General features: G+C 39.7%; 1 protein-coding gene across 1 annotated transcript; it reads right to left on the reverse strand.

Annotated features, from left to right (window-relative positions):
* Window positions 1-1152: 1152 nt before the first annotated feature.
* LOC147443989 (uncharacterized) lies at window positions 1153-2989 on the reverse strand. The gene is made up of 2 exons (XM_086528055.1): window positions 2050-2989; window positions 1153-1934 (listed from the first exon to the last, which is right to left on the reverse strand). Exons 1-2 carry the CDS (start codon window positions 2987-2989, stop codon window positions 1153-1155), a joined length of 1722 nt encoding a protein of 573 aa, XP_086384181.1.
* Window positions 2990-19039: the final 16050 nt, after the last annotated feature.

Below are 19039 nucleotides of genomic sequence, written 5' to 3' on the forward strand. Positions count from 1 at the left end.
CTCTCTGAATAGCAACTTGAATGTAGCACAACAAGCTCGGATCATATGGAGCATGATATATACCCACCATCAAAAATTATGGGTAATATTGTGATCTATAGCCAAACAAAAAGCTATTAATATAGATACATATTTTGATACACAAAAGCTATTACTTTACTATACCAACATCAACATTGTTACCTTGCTACATCCAAGTCCTCAAGTAGATGAATCACCTGCATGGCTGTGATTGGATCCCTCCATAATGGTGGATCTAATACATAATCTTTGACTGTGAGATTTAAATTCTTTAAAGTATTGAAATTTCACAAACACACATATATAATATTTTACCTCAGATGTGTCGAGGTCGTCTCCCTAGTGTGTAAGTCACAGAGGCGTTAGGATCCATCTTCATTCATACATATACATATACATAAAGGATTAGAAATTCATCAAAAAGCACATGTATCATAAATCTCTCAGCACTAATAAATCTTGTTTCAACGAATACACCTTGCTTGAGGCTAAGCTTATAAATGACAAAGAAATAGTTGCCAGAGTCACCGTGCTTTTTTATTGGATGAAACATATCCTACCACGTTAAAACCCATGGCAAGGGGGTGGCAAGGGGCGGGTCAATTGCAACACCTCTTTGTAGACAATGTTAGAAGTGTATGTTCTTTCATCTCCATGTCTACTAAAACTTGTTAAGTGACTATCACCAACCACAACCTTGATGGCAAAAGAGGATCTTACGCGAGATATCGCCATGTACAGTTGACCATGGGTGAAAACAGGTGTTTGTAGATACAATCCAAGAACTCCCAGTGTTTGGCCTTGCGCCTTGTTGATTGTCATCCCAAAAGCGTCTCAAATCAAAAGGGAGACCTTCTCTAGATCCCATGAGAAAATCAATCCTTGGAATGAACACTGCATTTCCTGCATGTGACCCTGTAATGATTATTTCTTCAATCACTTTGCTATGGAATTTCTTACAAATCAAGCGTGTCCCATTACAAAGACCACTTCTTGGATCCAAATTGCGAAGCAACATAACTAGAGCATTCTGTTTCAATTGTAAAACATGCGGTGGAAAACCTCCCCCAAGATCTAAACTATTTACAAACTCACTTGTGAATAAAATGCTATCACAGTTTGATTTACACACTAAGTCTGCACTGACATATTCCTTAAATAAGTACCAGGAAATTGTTGCAAGCCCAAATTGCTTATAGCATCCACATCCTTGTTCCGTGGAGCCAAAATTGCTCTATCCTTGAAAAAGGTTGCATGGCAAGTCTGTGTTTCAAGGTCTCTATATATGTAAGAAACCAATGCTTGCAAATTATTTTGTGGTAGCATCATGAAGGCTGACAAAGCCACATTATCAAGTAAGCCCCCATCACAAACATGGCCATTACCAATATCAAGTTTCCACTGCACAAACTCTCTTTCAATAACATTACTAAAACAATTGACCACTCGCATATTCTGTGTTAGATGCATAATTTTTGTACGTTGCCAAATGTATGAGTGGCACAAAGACGCATTAAAAATGTCTTCTCTTCCCCCTTTACGCACAACAGGTAATATCTGTCTGAAATCACCACCAAAGAGAAGAACCTTTCCACCAAACAACATGTCATTTTTCATGACATCTCTTAGTGTCTTATCAAGAGCCTCAAAAGCGTGTCTATGAGCCATGGGGGATTCATCCCATATGATCAGTGAACTCATTTGCAACAGCTTAGCAAGCTGGATATTTACTTTAATGTTACATGTGGACTCAGAAGTTATATCAATAGGGATCTTGAATCTAGAGTGTGTAGTCCTTCCATTGTCGAGAAGTTGTGTTGCAATCCCAGAGGATGCACATGCCAAATCAACTTTGGACTCTCCACGAATCCGAGAGAGAAATGCATTGTAGAGATAAGTCTTTCCCGTTCCACCTGGCCCATCCAAGAAAAAAACAGTCCCTCTGCTCATGCCAGCTGCTTGCAAAACCCGATTGTAAGCTTCCCTTTGCCCAACATTGAAAGATGATTCCATTCGAGCAGACAATACTCTTTTTTTTCTCTCTGTTATACATGAACTCTTCAGCAAGCACTCCATGCTCACTCATAATTTGCAGTGTGTGATCCACCTGGGGCATTCCAGAATAATCTGAGAGCCTCTTTCCATAGTGTTGAAGCATTGTCTCTAAGTTTGATAAAGCTTGGTTTTGAGCCATTTGTTCACAGATATTCGCATCATTTGTGCGAACCCTCATATGATATACATGGTCCTCAGAAAGCTCCTTACAGAAGCGATTCCACAATGCACCAGGATGTATTGGATCACAAAAAACCAAAATGACTACAAACAGTTGGCGCAATTGTTGCCCTGTTTGTTGAAAAGAATCTTCTTCCAAACAAAGAAACCATTCATCATCAACTTGCAGTAATCCTCGTGCATTACATGTTTCTTTAAATGTGTCATATACTTGTCCATTGAAGGTTCTAATATCCTCAAAAGACTTACATCCTATGCACATGTTGAGTAACATATGCAAATAGTACAAATCTCCAGCATTGGGAACAATGCGGTACATTCTTCCAATCATGTCACCAATCAGTCTTTGAGTCCATGTTCTACTTGCTGGCTTCCAAACCCACTTTGTTGGAAAGACTATGTACAACAAATTGTTGGCCTCTGGATATTGTTGATTTGCAAAAAACCACTCAGTGAGCGTGGTCTTTTTGCTGACCTCTCCCTCCACCACACTCTGTACAATCGCTCTGCTGAAGATGACTTGATTTTGATGAGGAAAGTGAACTTGGAGCTGTTGTATATCAGGTTTCTCTTGATGCATATGAAACCCAAGTATACGCCAGATAGCCTCAGATGCTGATACATATCGAGCATTAAGATAGTTTGTAACTTCATTTAGAATCCCTTCACTATCTTGTAGAACAACAGTGGCCCTGTCATGTCCCTTATACACATACTTGTAGAGATATTTCATAGCGGATATAGTGGAGCAAACCTCCACATTGATATGTGCATTGTACCTTATTGAAAAAAAAGATTGTATGGAACAATCCATTCATTACTCATTTGCACTTTATGACGAACAGTGTAATTTCCATCATCCCTCCTCATGTACGTTGGGTATCCATCCCTAGCCACAGTAGCCGACGCACTAAAGCTTCAAGGATATTTAAACCTACACTTTCCATCTTTCATACATGGAGCATTGTTATTCAAGTTTCCACACGGGCCATGCACATTACACCGACTGATAACATCATACAACTGTGGAAACATTACTTTATCAGGAAGCTCCGCACACACAATCTTATCATAATGCAATGTCTCTGTTGGCTTATGCTCAGATGAAAGTATCAATAGAATGTGAGCATGAGGAAGGCCTCTCTTTTGGAACTCAATCACAGAAATGTGTCCAATGACCTTACCAAAAATAGCTCTCTTAATCAGCAAGCCCATCAAATCCTTGAACTTATGGTAGAAAACACGGGCAGTAAGATCAGGACGATCATTGGATGTCTGTCCAGGCAGTAATGCATCCTGTATCTCCTTCCATCCAGGATTGCATGTGAATGTAATGAAGAGATCAGGTTTTTCTCTCTTGCGTACAATTGCCATGGCATCCTGGTACAGCTGGTGCATATAGCGAGGGCCACCAACATACGAAGAAGGAAATACAACCCTTCTTCCAACATTAGCACCCAATAACAGTTCTCTATCATCCCTTGCTCCATCTCTTGCTCCAACCATATCTGTCAAGCCTTGATACACCTCACTACAAAGTTCACTTTGATGATTACGAACCCATAGAAGCCTCAAGTCCTCCATACAACTATATGCATCAACAATATATTGTTGCAGTAGCCTACCACCACGTAAAAGACATTGTGTTGTGTCATCTCTAATTTGCAATCTATACTTGTAGAAATCCATCATAGAAATATACTTTGTAGTTCCATTTACTCGCTCTCTGCTTACTTCCGCCTTGTTCACTTGGGGTATGTAAGGATTCCAACCTTCTTCACCATTTGGAAATAGCAACACATATAATAGAGGCATGTATGACCTATGGCAATTTGAGATTCGTTTTAGACCACCACCCAAAAGATTCAACACAATATCACGATGGCCAATGTTTCTCTCTTCACCCTGACTAGGCATGATTGCAGCAACTTCCACACTTGTTGGAGCAACATATTGCTAGCCATTTGTACGCTTCTCAGTAATGACCATCCTAATCTCCGGAATATTGGAAGTTTGGACCATTGTAGAAAACCCCCTAAAAGCTTGAACATACGGATTTACTCGATGCATCATCGATTGCAAGCTTTCCAAAACATCTGGTTTGAGTTTTGAAACATGACTCATCCTGTTTTGCAAATCATTCTCAGTGTCAAAAAAATACAATTGAGCAAAGCGAGGGATTTGACCTGATCCCTCTTCTGGCATCAATGGACCAATGTTATGATAAATAGATCCATGCACCTTGAAGGTATAGATTCCTTTTCTTTGGCAGAGAGATTCATCTATATGAGCTCCCAAAGAAGCAAATTCCAACACACTATTGTATGCTCTGATATGTTTCAAGAATTTTCTACTTCTAGTATTACCCCCATGCATCAATTCCCTTATTCTAAAGAAGGTTCACTTAATGGCGGCAAAGAAACATTTCTTGAGTTGCAACAACTCTTCCCCACAAATGTGCGAATGGTCTTTGCTTCTATTTTCCAAGCTAAAGCACCACAAAAGGAACATACAAAATCCAAGTCGCCTATGTTGTGAAGAATACACTTTTCATGAGAAAGAGACAACATAGAGATATGCATCAAGGAAGTGTTCTCAGAATATAAGTAGGTGATAGATAGAAAAAGTGTCTCAACTTTGGAGTAATCTCCCTCTCTGGAGACAATTACAGGCTCCTCAGGAACATCTCCATTATTGGTTTCCAAATTGTCTTCCACTTCAATCCTTACATAACTTGGGGAGAGAATTGACTCATTATCTACATCCATCGCAATCCTCCCCTGAGGAAATTGATTCCATCGATTCACGTTTATCAAATGGTGGCAATCTTTCAAGCGAGGCACATCAATCTCACCAAGAGAACGTCGAACTCTATCTCGCGTTGCTGCACGTTGCGTAGCTCGAGAGGCTTGACATATCCTACTACGTCTTGCATGTCCAGGAGACAACAACACCATTGCACCAATAGCCATCTGTCCAGAAATAACTCTTATAAGTACTCACAGATATATACAGGTTAGTATCTAGAGAATTAAGAAGAGAGTATGGAGAAGAAATTATTTTCCAACTATGTCTATCTTTCTTTGAGGGAGTCAGTGAGAGGAGGCTTGCCAACCCACATGGTACATGTCTATATACTTCTATATCTGTCTCTCTAGATCTCATCTAACTACTACTAAGGATATAATTGGGGGAGCGAGTCCATTCGATTAGCCCATTGACGATTGTCGGTTAAGGCTTGGGTTTTAGCCGACAAATTTCCACTGCGGTTACAACGCGCCAGTCTGCATGTCAAACAGAATCTCGCAGTCGATGCAGATGTTCCAACTTAACCCATTATTGGTCGACCCGTTATTGGCCATTTCGGCAACCCACATCAAGAAAGCTTCAAAGGTGCATGCAAATAAACCCGAGGTGCTTCATTATGAAGAGTTACCATCTTGACAAGTTAAGGCCTGCGTGATAGTCGGCAATTTTCCACTGTGGTTACAACGCGCCAGTATGCACGTCAGTCGGATTCTCGCCGTCTTGATGCAGATGTGCCAAGTTAACCCATTATTGGTCAACCCATTATTGTCCATTGGAAACCCACATCAAGACAGATTCAAAGGTGCATCCAAATCAGCCCCGAGGTGCTTCATTATGAAGAGTTACCATGGTGACATGTCCCCATTTGAGTTGGTAGAGTTGCATTGAGGCTTGAATTGTTGTGTACATTCCGTTTACGCAATCAAAAGAAAATACCACATTGGCAATGGTGTGCATGTGATTGCATTGGGAGAGACACTCTCGCTTTGCATCTGCCGAAAATAGACCAAAGCTTCTTGACCCTACCCAAATTGGGCATATCTGGAAATCAATGCATTCAAAGAGATGGCATCCTATATAGGAAGCTCTCTCCCACTTTTTGTGCTTTATGAAGTGTTTCACATTTGTTATACCTAGAAAGAAGTCCGACATTGCACACACCTAGAATACTTTGTGTGTGTGTGTGTGTGTGTGTGTGTGTGTGTGTGTGAGAGAGAGAGAGAGAGAGAGAGAGAGAGAGAGAGCGATGGGGGCCGGGGAATGGGAGGTGTGACTCAAAAGACACAGTGGCAACAACAACACTACAATTATGGAGATCCTCTGAGAATGTAGCAATCAATGCATTCAAAGAGACGACATCCTGTACAGGAAGCTCTCTCCCACTTTGTGTGTGTGTGTGTGTGTGCGTGTTTGTGTGTGTGTGTGTGTGTGTGTGTGTGTGTGTGTGAGAGAGAGAGAGAGAGAGAGAGAGAGAGGGCGAGGGGGGCGGAGGGGGAGGGGGGGACGGGAGGTGTGACTCAAGAGACACAGTGGCAACAAAAATACTACAATTATGGAGATCCTCTAAGAATTTAGTATCCAAAGAAGACAACCAAGAGTCGTTAGCAAATTGGTATCCACTACATACATAAGCCTCCACCAAAATCTAGTCAATATCTCCAAAGCCACCAAAATATAGATCCACTAAGCCTAGAAATGGGAAAGAAGTCAGTATGTTATTTGGAGATCCTCTGAGAATGTAGTATCCAAAGAAGACAACCAAGAGTTGTGAGCAAATTGGTATCCACTACATACATAAGCTGTTGGAATTAGGGTTGCAGAGAAACACACACAGCTTGGAGAAGACGAAGGAAGCTCAAGGCACACAATAGAGAGTGTGTTACTTAGTGTGCAATGGAAAGATAGATAGCCCTAGAGTGATGGGCGTATATACAATGCACGGGGGAAAAAACCTCCTAAAGAGGGAAAAAATGCCCCAGCGGTCCTAGTGTGTTCACACGCATCACTACCACATGTATATGGTAACAAATCCCCCCTGGAGTGATGCGGTGAACGAGAGCTGGCACATGAGTAAAGGGAAGTGCCATGCCCTGAGGACAGGATCAGTCCACAAAGGGGAGTAAGCCCAAAGCTTTGCGGAAAGCTTCAAGCTTCTCACGAGACAATGCCTTTGTGAAAAGATCTGCAAGGTTGTCCTGTGTTGGCACATAAGCCAAGCTGATCTCTCCTGCTGAGAGCCTCTCCTTGACATAGTGGTAATGCACCTCAATGTGCTTTGTGCGAGCATGAAAAACTGGGTTCCTCGCAACTGCCAATGTGCTTTGTGCGAGCATGAAAAACTGGGTTCCTCGCAACTGCCAATGTGCTCTAACTGTCAGTGTAGATAGTGTTGGGAGTGTCTTGTCCAACACCCAAATCAGCCATAAGGCATCTGAGCCATACACACTCAACCGTAGCTGTGAAGACTGCCCTGTACTCAGCCTCACAACTTGAAGTGGCCACAGTAGGTTGCTTCTTGCTCAACCATGATATACATGAACTGCCTAGCATAAAACAAAAACCACTTGTGGACACTTTCGTGTCAAAACAACCAGCCCAATCTGAGTCCGAAAAAGCATGTAAGTCTGGCGGCAATAATCCCCCCTTGGGATAAAACAAGCCAAGATGTAAAGTGCCACTAAGGTAGCGGAAAATCCTCTTGATAGCCTGCCAATGCTTAGACCCTGGGCTATGCATAAATCTGCTGACCTGTGAGACTGCAAACTGAATATCCGGCCTCGTGTTGCATACATAAATGAGGCAGCCAACAACAGTTTGGTAAAGAGTGACATCAGCAGGATCACCAACATCATGTAGACTCAACTTCAAACCTGTTTCCATGGGAGTGGCAATAGGTTTGCAATCCTCAAGTCCAAACTTACATAGTGATAGCCGTTTTTCGGCTTTCCATAATTGCCATAGTAAGCTACCTCACCCTATCAAATCACTCAAAAATTTTGGTTATCCCTACCATTTCACTGTATATAGGTGTGTGTGAGTTAGGGGACTTTTCCCATATCTTCTTAAAAACCCTTAATTAGCTAGTCGCTGGGCTAGTTGAGCCAAAAAATTAAAAAAATAAGTATATTATGACCCATTTGTGTGTAAATATTTCATTGTATATAGGGCCTAAATAAAAAGAATTTTCATAATTATTTTGGTATTTATTTAAATATTTCTACCTATGGTGTGTTATTTATGCTATGTACATTGACTCAACATTACCATATTTTTTCTTACCATTTTGCGTACTCTTTATTCCATATAAAAATAATTTCATGCAAGCTTCTCTTATTTTTGGTGTAACTCCATCCCAACAAAAATCCAAAAAAACTAGTTCTATTTATGTGTATATTTTTTCACTATTTTAATTTTTTCCTTCCTACATCTATTCCCTATTACTCTCATAAATTAAACCACCAAAAATATTCATCTTTTTATGGTAGACTTATAATGAGAGAGATTTATTTTGACCCCTTTATATTTTTTCCACCTATATTATTTATATTTGACATGTACATATTTTTTTTAGACCCCTCAATATTTGATTTTCTTAGTTGTACTTTTCACTTATATCATGATCTCAACAATATCTTCAATTATAGACCTACCAAATAAGGTCATGATATGTGGAATGCATGCATGTACCATGGGGGGCTCACTCTTGGAGGTATTCAAAAGAATCATCCAAAGAAGGACCGCACAAGGACTTTGTGCAGTGGAAAAAAACAATCGGTTTTGCTGAATTTTTAACTATCACAAGGTCCCCGAATTTGAAAAGGTGATACAAACAAAAGTTGTAGCTTGTAGGCTGAACTTTTACCTCAAAGTTTTTCATAATTTTTTGAGCTACGAGCTGTGAGCTCTGATTTTACTGGTGGACCCCAGTTTTCCCATGCTATGCAGCCACACTCCCTCTTCCACTTTATCATTTTCCTCTTTCACACACACTTCTCCACTCATCATCCCTACCTCTCTCACCACTCCTCTCTGCACCCTATTCACCTTCTTCTCAACCTTGAAGAATAAGAGAAACCATGGTGAACTCATGTCTCCTACACACACTTCCATTCCAAAATTGACCACCTAGTCTCATTTTTGTTCATCCATATTATCCATATCTATCAAAAAAACCACAAAATTCAGCCTCTTCTCTTGAAAGAAAGCATCATTGTGATTGATTACTCATGTTCACTTACCTTGGCTCCCAAGGAAGGTCAAGAGTGGAGAAAAACGTACCGTCAAAGCTAGTGGACCGTCAACAAGCGTCAAAATTGATCCTACTCAAGACACTTGGAGCATCAACATTGTAAGAAATCCATATTTTCTTACCTATTAAGAGTTTTTTCTTCCTTATTTGTATCCTACTTGGATACTCCCATTGTAAATATCCAATTCCATTTGTAAATCAATAAAAATACTAACTCTACTAATTTACTAACACTAACCTAGTATGAAAAGTCCTATCACCTCCACTTCTCTCCTCTCTCTCTTCTTCATCTATCCCCACCAACTTCTTGATAATTCCAAGCAAAAGAAATTAGATAAGTGCTGAAAATCTAACCCAACCATGGTTAGAGGAGTAACCCTAGCCCTCAAAATTGCTATAAAAGGAGGGTGTAGCTAGCACAAAAAGGGAGAGCCATAAGCAAGAGCACTATGCTATACCTTGAGAAGCGAAGCTCAACCTCTCTAGAAGAAGCTCTTGAGTGGAAGCTTCTTGTCTTATGCATATGCATGTGTTGTATTAGGGGTCATTAGCAAGGGAACTCTATGCCATTGTAAGAGAGAGTGATCATTCAATTGAGAGTAGGAAATATATCATTTCTCCTACTAGTGTAAGCCCAACATTTGCTGAATCAAGGAGGGTGTATTTGGATTAAGCTTGGATACTTTGTCTCTCTTCCAACGTGAAGTAATGGACAACAATGATGTGTAAGTTTCTTGGTGTTTTTTTATGTTCTTGATAGCTTGTCTCTAGGTGTTGTCATCAATTCAACCATAAATTCCACATACTATAAGAGGGCAACAGGGTGGAGAGGACTCCCCTGGCCTTAAGACAGTGATTGGGGTGGCTTTTCTTGTGATGTGTTGTGGTGTAATTTACTCAAGCTATGTTGAACAAATACTAATCTCATTTTGATTGGTCATGACAGATTTGTAAGAAGGTATTAATGCAACAAGCATCCCCTCCCCCTTCTCTTTCTTTCTTACATATATAATTGTGTTTGCTTGATCACGACCGATACATTTCAAAGCAGCCCGAGCACTATCTCTCTCTCTCTCTCTCTCTCTCTCTCTCTCTCTCTCTCTCTCTTTCTCTTTATGCGTCCTAGTTCTCATCCAAAACTAGGTGGTGCCCCAAATTTGTGTACGGTTAGCTTGCGGGTTTGTGTGTGTGTTTGTTGTTGTTTTCCAACCCCAACTCAATTGAGCAACACGGGAGCCTAGAAGGGTGCTTAGAGGCCACTCTTCTTGTTTCCCGCCCCAGACCGCCTCAAAATTGGTGCCCCCATTGAGGAATGACTTTGTGCTTATTGTTATTGTATTGTATGGATGCTTGAATTTTAGCATAATCAAGTAGAATATATGAATCATGAAAACTTGTATGACCGAGTTTAATTTCAAGGAAACAAAAATTAATCTAGAATATGGTTTGGATTAGCATAACATAAGAAAGGAAAAAACATTTTCACATAAGAATCTAGAATTCATGTTGAAAGACCTTTCAAAACTTTGTGTAGTTAGTTGATGTCATGAGAGAAAATGATTGTTTGGAGCTAATCATTGTGTGGTTCTAGCATTGAAAGACTATGACACACTATACCTTTGATGATATCCCAATCTTCTTCGGAAATCTAGAAGAAGATGTTGATGATTTTCTTGCTGATTTTAGAATGGTTTGTCGTATCCTTGGTAAAAGGGATGACATTGAAAAAGGGGATTTTCTATTGCTATGCCTTAGAGGCAACACTGAGCAATGGTTTAGGAGTATGTCTTCTTAGATTGAAGATGGATATACCCAAATTTCCAAAGCTTTGAAGACCAGATTCACTAAATTTCCAACAACAGAGAAAGCATGGGCTTCATTAGGGAGACTTCAACAACATGGTGAAGACTACTATGCTTATGAGGATATTTTTTCTCATCAATGGGGAGGATATGGGTTTAGTTCTACATTTCCAGATTATGTAAAAATGGAGCAATTTATTTCGGGTTTGTCTCCTTTCCTAAAGTCTAAAGTTACTTGTAGTGGACCCTCCACCTTTGAAGAAGCGGTCACTATTGCTCGAAAGAAGTTTCACAAGTACTTCTACATAAATAATGGTTTCCATCATGCTGGAAGAACCAACCATCATGAAAGTGTTTCTATCAAGGAGTCATGTCCTTTGCCATACTTGTCTCCTTCTCCTCCGACAAATGTTGAAGAAGTTACTTACATGCCAACTGATTATTCAAGTGCTAAAGTGTGTGGCCAAGATTCAAATGTGGAATCTCTTTCTTCTACCTTTATCACAAGCATGCAAAAATCGACACAAGATATCTCAAATGGAATTGATGATTCAATAATGGATACATCCAACCTTTTGGTAGAGGATCAATTTCTAGTCCGAGCAGACGAAGCTTTTGTGCAACATGACTCTATGGAGAATGAAGACCTTGAAGGTAACCTTGATCTTATGGAATGTTCTGAGAGTGTATCTTGTCTAAAAGAAGAGAGTGAAGAAGAAGATGAAATCATAGGTGGGGAGATCATGGACCACATTGATCATAAAGAGATGATTGTGTACATGGAATGCCAACTCCAAAACAAAGTAGAAGAGTGTGAGTTGAATCCATGTGAGGATAATCTTAAAGAATTGTTTGAGGATGTTGAAAAGCATTGGTATGACCCATGTATATTAAGCATGGAGGAACCTATCATGCAAGAAGCTAAAGTTTTCACAAAATCAAACAGTAATCCATCAACCTTTGAGGTGGTACAATGTGAGGAGTTACAACCTTGCCAAAGGGGGGGCTTAGAAGGAGATGAAGAACATGGCAGAGTAGTAAAAAATAAAATCATAAAAGAAAACTGTCAGAAGGGTATCATTCTCTCCAATAGTGTTTTAGTGGGTGGCTCTCCATTCATGGAACAATCTCTTAGCAATAAAATCCAAGCTTTTGAAGCCCCAATCATCTTCACATTGGGTTTCACCTCTTCAAAGTCAACTTCTCCTCTCTTCACATATACCTTTCATCGAGGGCACCATACCTTATTAAGTGGAAGAGGACATGAATACTTGGTGATGAACGGATGTTTCCAAATCTTCTTCATTTGGTTGTTTGGTGTATGGATGTCGAACATTGTGATGCTTGTGGTCTTCATCATAGATGAAAAAATGTTGATTGCTACATGTGGATATTTCATCAATCAGTACCAAAATCTATTCTCTTCCAATGTGTTGGAAGCAATAGAAACCTTTGTCTATTATTTACTTATGTGGTAAACTATTTGCAATATCTTCCAATAGCGGTTGGAAGCATGGATCAAGCTTTCATAAATCATGAAGGTCATAGAATTTTTGACTTGATGAGCCTACCCAGGTTGAATGAATTTTATGAGCTACAGTTCAGGAATTTGCTCATACAAGCTCTTGAAGATCGTAGCAGATACATCAACTTTCCAAAGGAGGAAGAGCAACCAATCTTTTATATCACATTCATAGTGATAGATGCAATGATGGACAACAATAAAATCTACAAGTTTCTTCAACCGAAATCAGTAAGTGACTCCATACCATACATCTCTCTTTGGGAAAGATATTTCAAGATCTTTGATCATGGGGGGTGCTTATGGAAACTTTCTCAATGGAGGAGGTTTACACAGTCACTTCATTACATCCTTCTATTGGCTCTGAGAACCTTTCATATCACACAAGGTTTTTTAATCATACAACAAAGGTTCTTCAAAGATGAGAGCAGACAAAGACAGACGTTACACAATCTACATGTTGTATGATCGGATAAATGGTACATGAATGTACCATTATCTAAGGGGGGGGCTAATGATAGCCGTTTTTCGGCTTTCCATAATTGCCATAGCAAGCTACGTCACCCTATCAAATCACTCAAACATTTTGGTTATCCCTACCATTTCACTGTATATAGGTGTGTGTGAGTTAGGGGACTTTTCCCATATCTTCTTAAAAACCCTTAATTAGCTAGTCACCGGGCTAGTTGAGCCAGAAATTAAAAAAAAGTATATTATGGCTCATTTGTGTGTAAATATTTCATTGTATATAGGGCTTAAATAAAAGAAATTTTCATAATTATTTTGGTATTTATTTAAATATTTCTACCTATGGTGTGTTATTTAGGCTATGTACATTGACTCACCCTTACCATATTATTTCTTACCATTTTGCATACTCTTTATTCCATATAAAAATAATTTCATGCAAGCTTCTCTTATTTTTGGTGTAGCTCCATCCCAATAAAAATCCAAAAAAACTAGTTTTATTTATGTGTATATTTTTTCACTATTGTGATTTTTTCCTTCCTACATCTATTCTCTATTACTCTCATAAATTAGACCACCAAAAATATTCATCTTTTTATGGTAGACTTATATTGAGAGAGATTTATTTTGACCCCTTTATATTTTTTCCACCTATATTATTTATATTTGACATGTACATATTGTTTTAGACCCCTCAATATTTGATTTTCTTAGTTGTACTATTTACTTATATCATGATCTCAACAATATCTTCAATTATAGACCTACCAAATAAAATCAAGGGTATGTGGAATGCATGCGTGCACCATGGGGTTCTCACTCTTGGAGGTATTCAAAAGAATCATCCAAAGAAGGACCTCACAAGGATTTTGTGCAGTGGAAAAAACAGTCGGTTTTGCTGAATTTTTAAAGATCACATGCTTCCTGAATTTCAAAAGGTGATACAAACAAAAGTTGTAGCTCGTGAGCTGAAATTTGACCTCAAATTTTTTCATATATTTTTGAAGCCACACTCCCTCTTCCACTTTATCATTTTCCTCTTTCACAAACACTCCTCCCTCTCCTTCCCACTCCCAAAACTGCAACTCCCATGTCCTAATTCACCTTCTTCACCATTGCCACTTCTCTCACACCTCCACAGTCTTCATTCTCCATTTCTACACCCTAGGGGTCCCCCTTTCTCTCTACATATATGTCCATATTACCATACTCTCTTCAGCTTTGTAAAGAACTTCAAAAAATCAACAAAAATAAAAAAAAAACTAGTTTTATTTATGTGTATATTTTTTCACTATTTTCATTTTTTCCTTCCTACATCTATTCCCTATTACTCTCATAAATTAGACCACCAAAAATATTCATCATTTTATGATAGACTTATAATGAGAGAGATTTATTTTGACCCCTTTATATTTTTTCCACCTATATTATTTATATTTGACATGTACATAGTTTTTTTAGACCCCTCAATATTTGATTTTCTAAGTTGTACTATTCACTTATATCATGATCTCAACAATATCTTCAATTATAGACCTACCAAATAAGGTCAAAGGTATGTGGAATGCATGCATGCCCCATGGGGGGCTCACTCTTGGAGGTATTCAAAAGAATCATCCAAAGAAGGACCTCACAAGGACTTTGTGCAGTGGAAAAACACAGTCGGTTTTGCTGAATTTTTCAAGATCACATGCTCCCCGAATTTGAAAAGGTGATACAAACAAAAGTTGTAGCTTGTGGGCTGAACTTTTACCTCAAATGTTTTCATAATTTTTTGAGCTACAAGCTATGAGCTATGATTTTATTGGTGGACCCCAGTTTGCCCATGCTATGCAGACACACCCCCTCTTCCACTTTATCATTTTCCTCTTTCACACACACTTCTCCACTCATCATCCCTACCTCTCTCACCACTCCTCTCTGCACCCTACTCACCTTCTTCTCAACCTTGAAGAATAAGAGAAACCATGGTGAACTCATGTCTCCTACACACACTTCCATTCCAAAATTGACCACCTAGTCTCATTTTTCCTCATCCATATTACCCATATCTATCAAAAAACCACAAAAGTCAGCCTCTTCTCTTGAAAGACAGCATCATGGTGATTGATTATTCATGTTCACTTACCTTGGCTCCAAAGGAAGGTCAAGAGTGGAGAAAAACGTACCGTCAAAGCTAGTGGACCGTCAACAAGCGTCAAAATTGATCCTACTCAAGACACTTGGAGCATCAACATTGTAAGAAATCCATATTTGCTTACCTATTAAGAGTTTTTTCTTCCTTATTTGTATCCTACTTGGATACTCCCATTGTAAATATCCAATTCCATTTGTAAATCAATAAAAATACTAACTCTACTAATTTACTAACACTAACCTAGTATGAAAAGTCCTATCACCTCCACTTCTCTCCTCTCTCTCTTCTTCATCTATCCCCACCAACTTCTTGATAATTCCAAGCAAAAGAAATTAGATAAGTGCTGAAAATCTAACCCAACCATGGTTAGAGGAGTAACCCTAGCCCTCAAAATTGCTATAAAAGGAGGGTGTAGCTAGCACAAAAAGGGAGAGCCATAAGCAAGAGCACTATGCTATAGCTTGAGAAGCGAAGCTCAACCTCTCTAGAAGGAGCTCTTGAGTGGAAGCTCATTGTCTTATGCATATGCATGTGTTGTATTATGGGTGATTAGCAAGGGAAATCTATGCCATTGTACGAGAGAGTGATCATTCAATTGAGAGTAGGAAATACATCATTTCTCCTACTAGTGTAAGCCCAACATTTGCTGAATCAAGGAGGGTGGATTTGGACTAAGCTTGGATACTTTGTCTCTCTTCCAACGTGAAGTAATGGACAACAATGATGTGTAAGTTTCTTGGTGTTTTTTTAAGTTCTTGATAGCTTGTCTCTAGGTGTTGTTATCAATTCATCCATAAATTCCACATACTGTAAGAGGGCAACAGGGTGGAGAGGACTCCCCTGGCCTTAAGACAGTGATTGGGGTGGCTTTTCTTGTGATGTGTTGTGGTGTAATTTACTCAAGCTATGTTGAAAAAATACTAATCTCACTTTGATTGGTCGTGACAGATTTGTAAGAAGGTATTGATGCAACAAGCATCCCCTCCCCCTTCTCTTTCTTTCTTACATATATAATTGTGTTTGGTTGATCACGGCCGATACATTTCAAAGCAGCCCGAGCACTAGCGCTCTCTCTCTCTCTCTCTCTCTCTCTCTCTCTCTCTCTCTCTCTCTCTCTCTCTCTCTCTCTCTCTCTCTCTTTACGCGTCCTATTTCTCATCCAAAACTAGGTAGTGCCCCAAATTTGTGTAGGGTTAGCTTGCGGGTTTGTGTGTGTGTTTGTTGTTGTTTTCCAACCCCAACCCAATTGAGCAGCACGGGAGCCTAGAAGGGTGCTTAGAGGCCACTCTTCTTGTTGCCCGCCCCGGACCACATCAATAGCAATGTCTCTATGTAACTTTTCTGGCACAAGGCAATACCACCATGACACTGCTTAAACTATATACCCAAATAATGATGCAACAGCCCCAAATCTTTCATCTTGAAAGTAGCATTCAAATCAGTCTTAAATTCAGCAATATGTCTCTCATTTGGTCCAGTGATCAGCAAATCATGAACATAAAGAACCACAATGAGAAGTACATCACCCTCACGCTTTACATACAATGTGATTTCTGTTGGACTATTATGAAAGCCTTGTTTGACCAAATGAGTTTCAGCTTTCTCATACCAAGCACGAGGAGATTGCTTCAACCCATACAAATCCTTGTTGCATTTACACACTTTGTCCTCTTGTCCTTTTATGACAAAACCGCGAGGCTGCGTTACATAAACTTCCTCATATATGTCACCATTCAAGAAAGCAGTAACAATGTCTGATTGATGTACATCCCAACCAAAATGAGCTGCAAATGCATATAGAAAACGCACAGTAGTCATACGACAAGTGGGAGCAAAAGTCTCTTCATAATCTATGCCTTTTTGTTGTGCATAACCCTTTGCAACAAGTCGAGCCTTATGGCGATCGATCTCACCATCCGGCATGCGTTTCAACTTGTAAACCCACTTCGTACCAATGGCCTTTTTGCCAGGAGGCAAATCACATAAAGTCCATGTGTCATTCTCTATAATTGCATCATATTCTGATTGCATGGCAGCCATCCAATTTTCTGAATTTTGTGCTTCATCAAAAGTCAGAGGCTCCTCAACATCATGTAAGCTAGACACAGCCAAAGCATAACAATCTAATGCATAAGATGCATGGAGAGAGCTGGAACGAGTACGACTAGACAAAGGTGTCCAATTTACTGTCACGCAAAGTGTGCACCAGCCATTTTGACATACCTCTAGCCTACTCATTTTCATCCCTTTCCTCATCAAGTACATCATGTACATCTACATCAGTAATAGGCTGATCTACAACATTTTTAGAAACCGGCATAGGCTGTACATTTGCCTCATTGGAACTTACATTCGTATTTCCACCACTGAAAAGAGGCAACAAAGTGTCATAAATGTCCTGTGAGCTTACATTACTGTCTCTAGTACATGACAACAAGGGCTGAACAGAATCTTCCACAAACACTACATCCCGAGAAACTAGAATACGTTTAGTTTGCGGATGATACAACCTGTAACCTTTGCTTTCAGCACTATAACCAACAAAAATACATTTGACAGCCTTATCATCCAATTTTCTGTGCTGCACTTGTGGCACCAAAGCATATGCCAAACAACCAAAAACACGCATGTGCTCAATAGAAGGCTTTCTATCATGCCATGCTTCATATGGAGTAATAGACTGCAAAGCTTTCGTAGGACACCTGCTAAGTACATAAGTGGCACACATAATGGCCTCAAGCCAAAAAGAATGTGGCAAAGCTTGACTTTTGACCATACATCGTGCCATTTTCGTCAGTGACCTATTTTTCCTCTCAGCAACACCATTTTGCTGAGGTGTATAAGGCACTGTACATTGGTGTTTTATCCCACGACTAGCCAAAAATGCATTAAATTCATGAGACATATACTCCCCCCCTCGATCAGAACGGAGGGTGCCCATAGTACATTTCGAGACATTTTCAGCCATAGCCAGAAATTGTTTGAAGCACATAAAAACTTCGGACTTCGCTTTAAGCGGAAATACCCATGCATGCCTAGAGTAATCATCAGTGAAAGTCACGAAGTACAGGTAATTGCCCAAGGACGGAGTTTGCATGGGCCCACAAACATCACTATGCACAAGATGCAACCTGCATGTGGCCCGAACTGAACCATCCTTTGGAAATTTAGAACGCTACATCTTATCCAAAATACAGCCTTCACAAACATGTTTGACAGGCGCTTCAAGAGGCGGCAAAGAAGCAACCATATCAGATTTCTGCAAACGTAGCAAACTGCCAAAATTCAGATGACCAAAACGTGCATGCCAAAGTTTTGCATCTGAAATAGCCCTTGAATCTACAACAACATTTGCAAAATTTTATCCACACTTGTCATACAAAGTGAGCTTATACAGCCCATGGCACAAAAGGCCAGATGCAACAATTTCATCACCAAAACTGAGATCATGAACTGTACATCTGTCATCCACAAATTTGACTACAAGTCCAAGTCTAGCAAGTGCGGATACAGATAAGAGATTCTTCTTGATCCCAGGTACATAAAGTGCATCAACAAGTGTGAAGGAACTACCATTAGCAGCAACGAGCACAATCTTTCGAACTCCCTGAACTGGATAAGAGGCGTTGTTGGAACAAGTGACTGAATTCCCATGAGGGACAGACTCGAGAGAGGTAAACAATTCACGATGTGAGGTAATGTGCTTTGTAGCACGACTGTCGAAATACCACACATGTGAATCTGCAACAACTGACAAGCATGCATCATGGAAAACAGGATTGTAAGTGCACTCTGCG

This window comes from Adiantum capillus-veneris, chromosome 13, assembly GCF_014529385.1.
Source record: "Adiantum capillus-veneris isolate H3 chromosome 13, ASM1452938v2, whole genome shotgun sequence".
NCBI lineage: Eukaryota > Viridiplantae > Streptophyta > Polypodiopsida > Polypodiales > Pteridaceae > Adiantum > Adiantum capillus-veneris.

What these genes read in the sequence shown, in the direction of transcription:
- LOC147443989 (XM_086528055.1), bottom strand. Translation starts at nt 2,989, where the DNA reads ATGAAATATCTCTACAAGTATGTGTATAAGGGACATGACAGGGCCACT. An exon ending in TAACAGAGAGAAAAAAAAGA is followed by an intron (nt 1,935 to 2,049) that starts GTATTGTCTGCT and finishes TGGATGGGCCAG; the next exon opens with GTGGAACGGGAAAGACTTAT.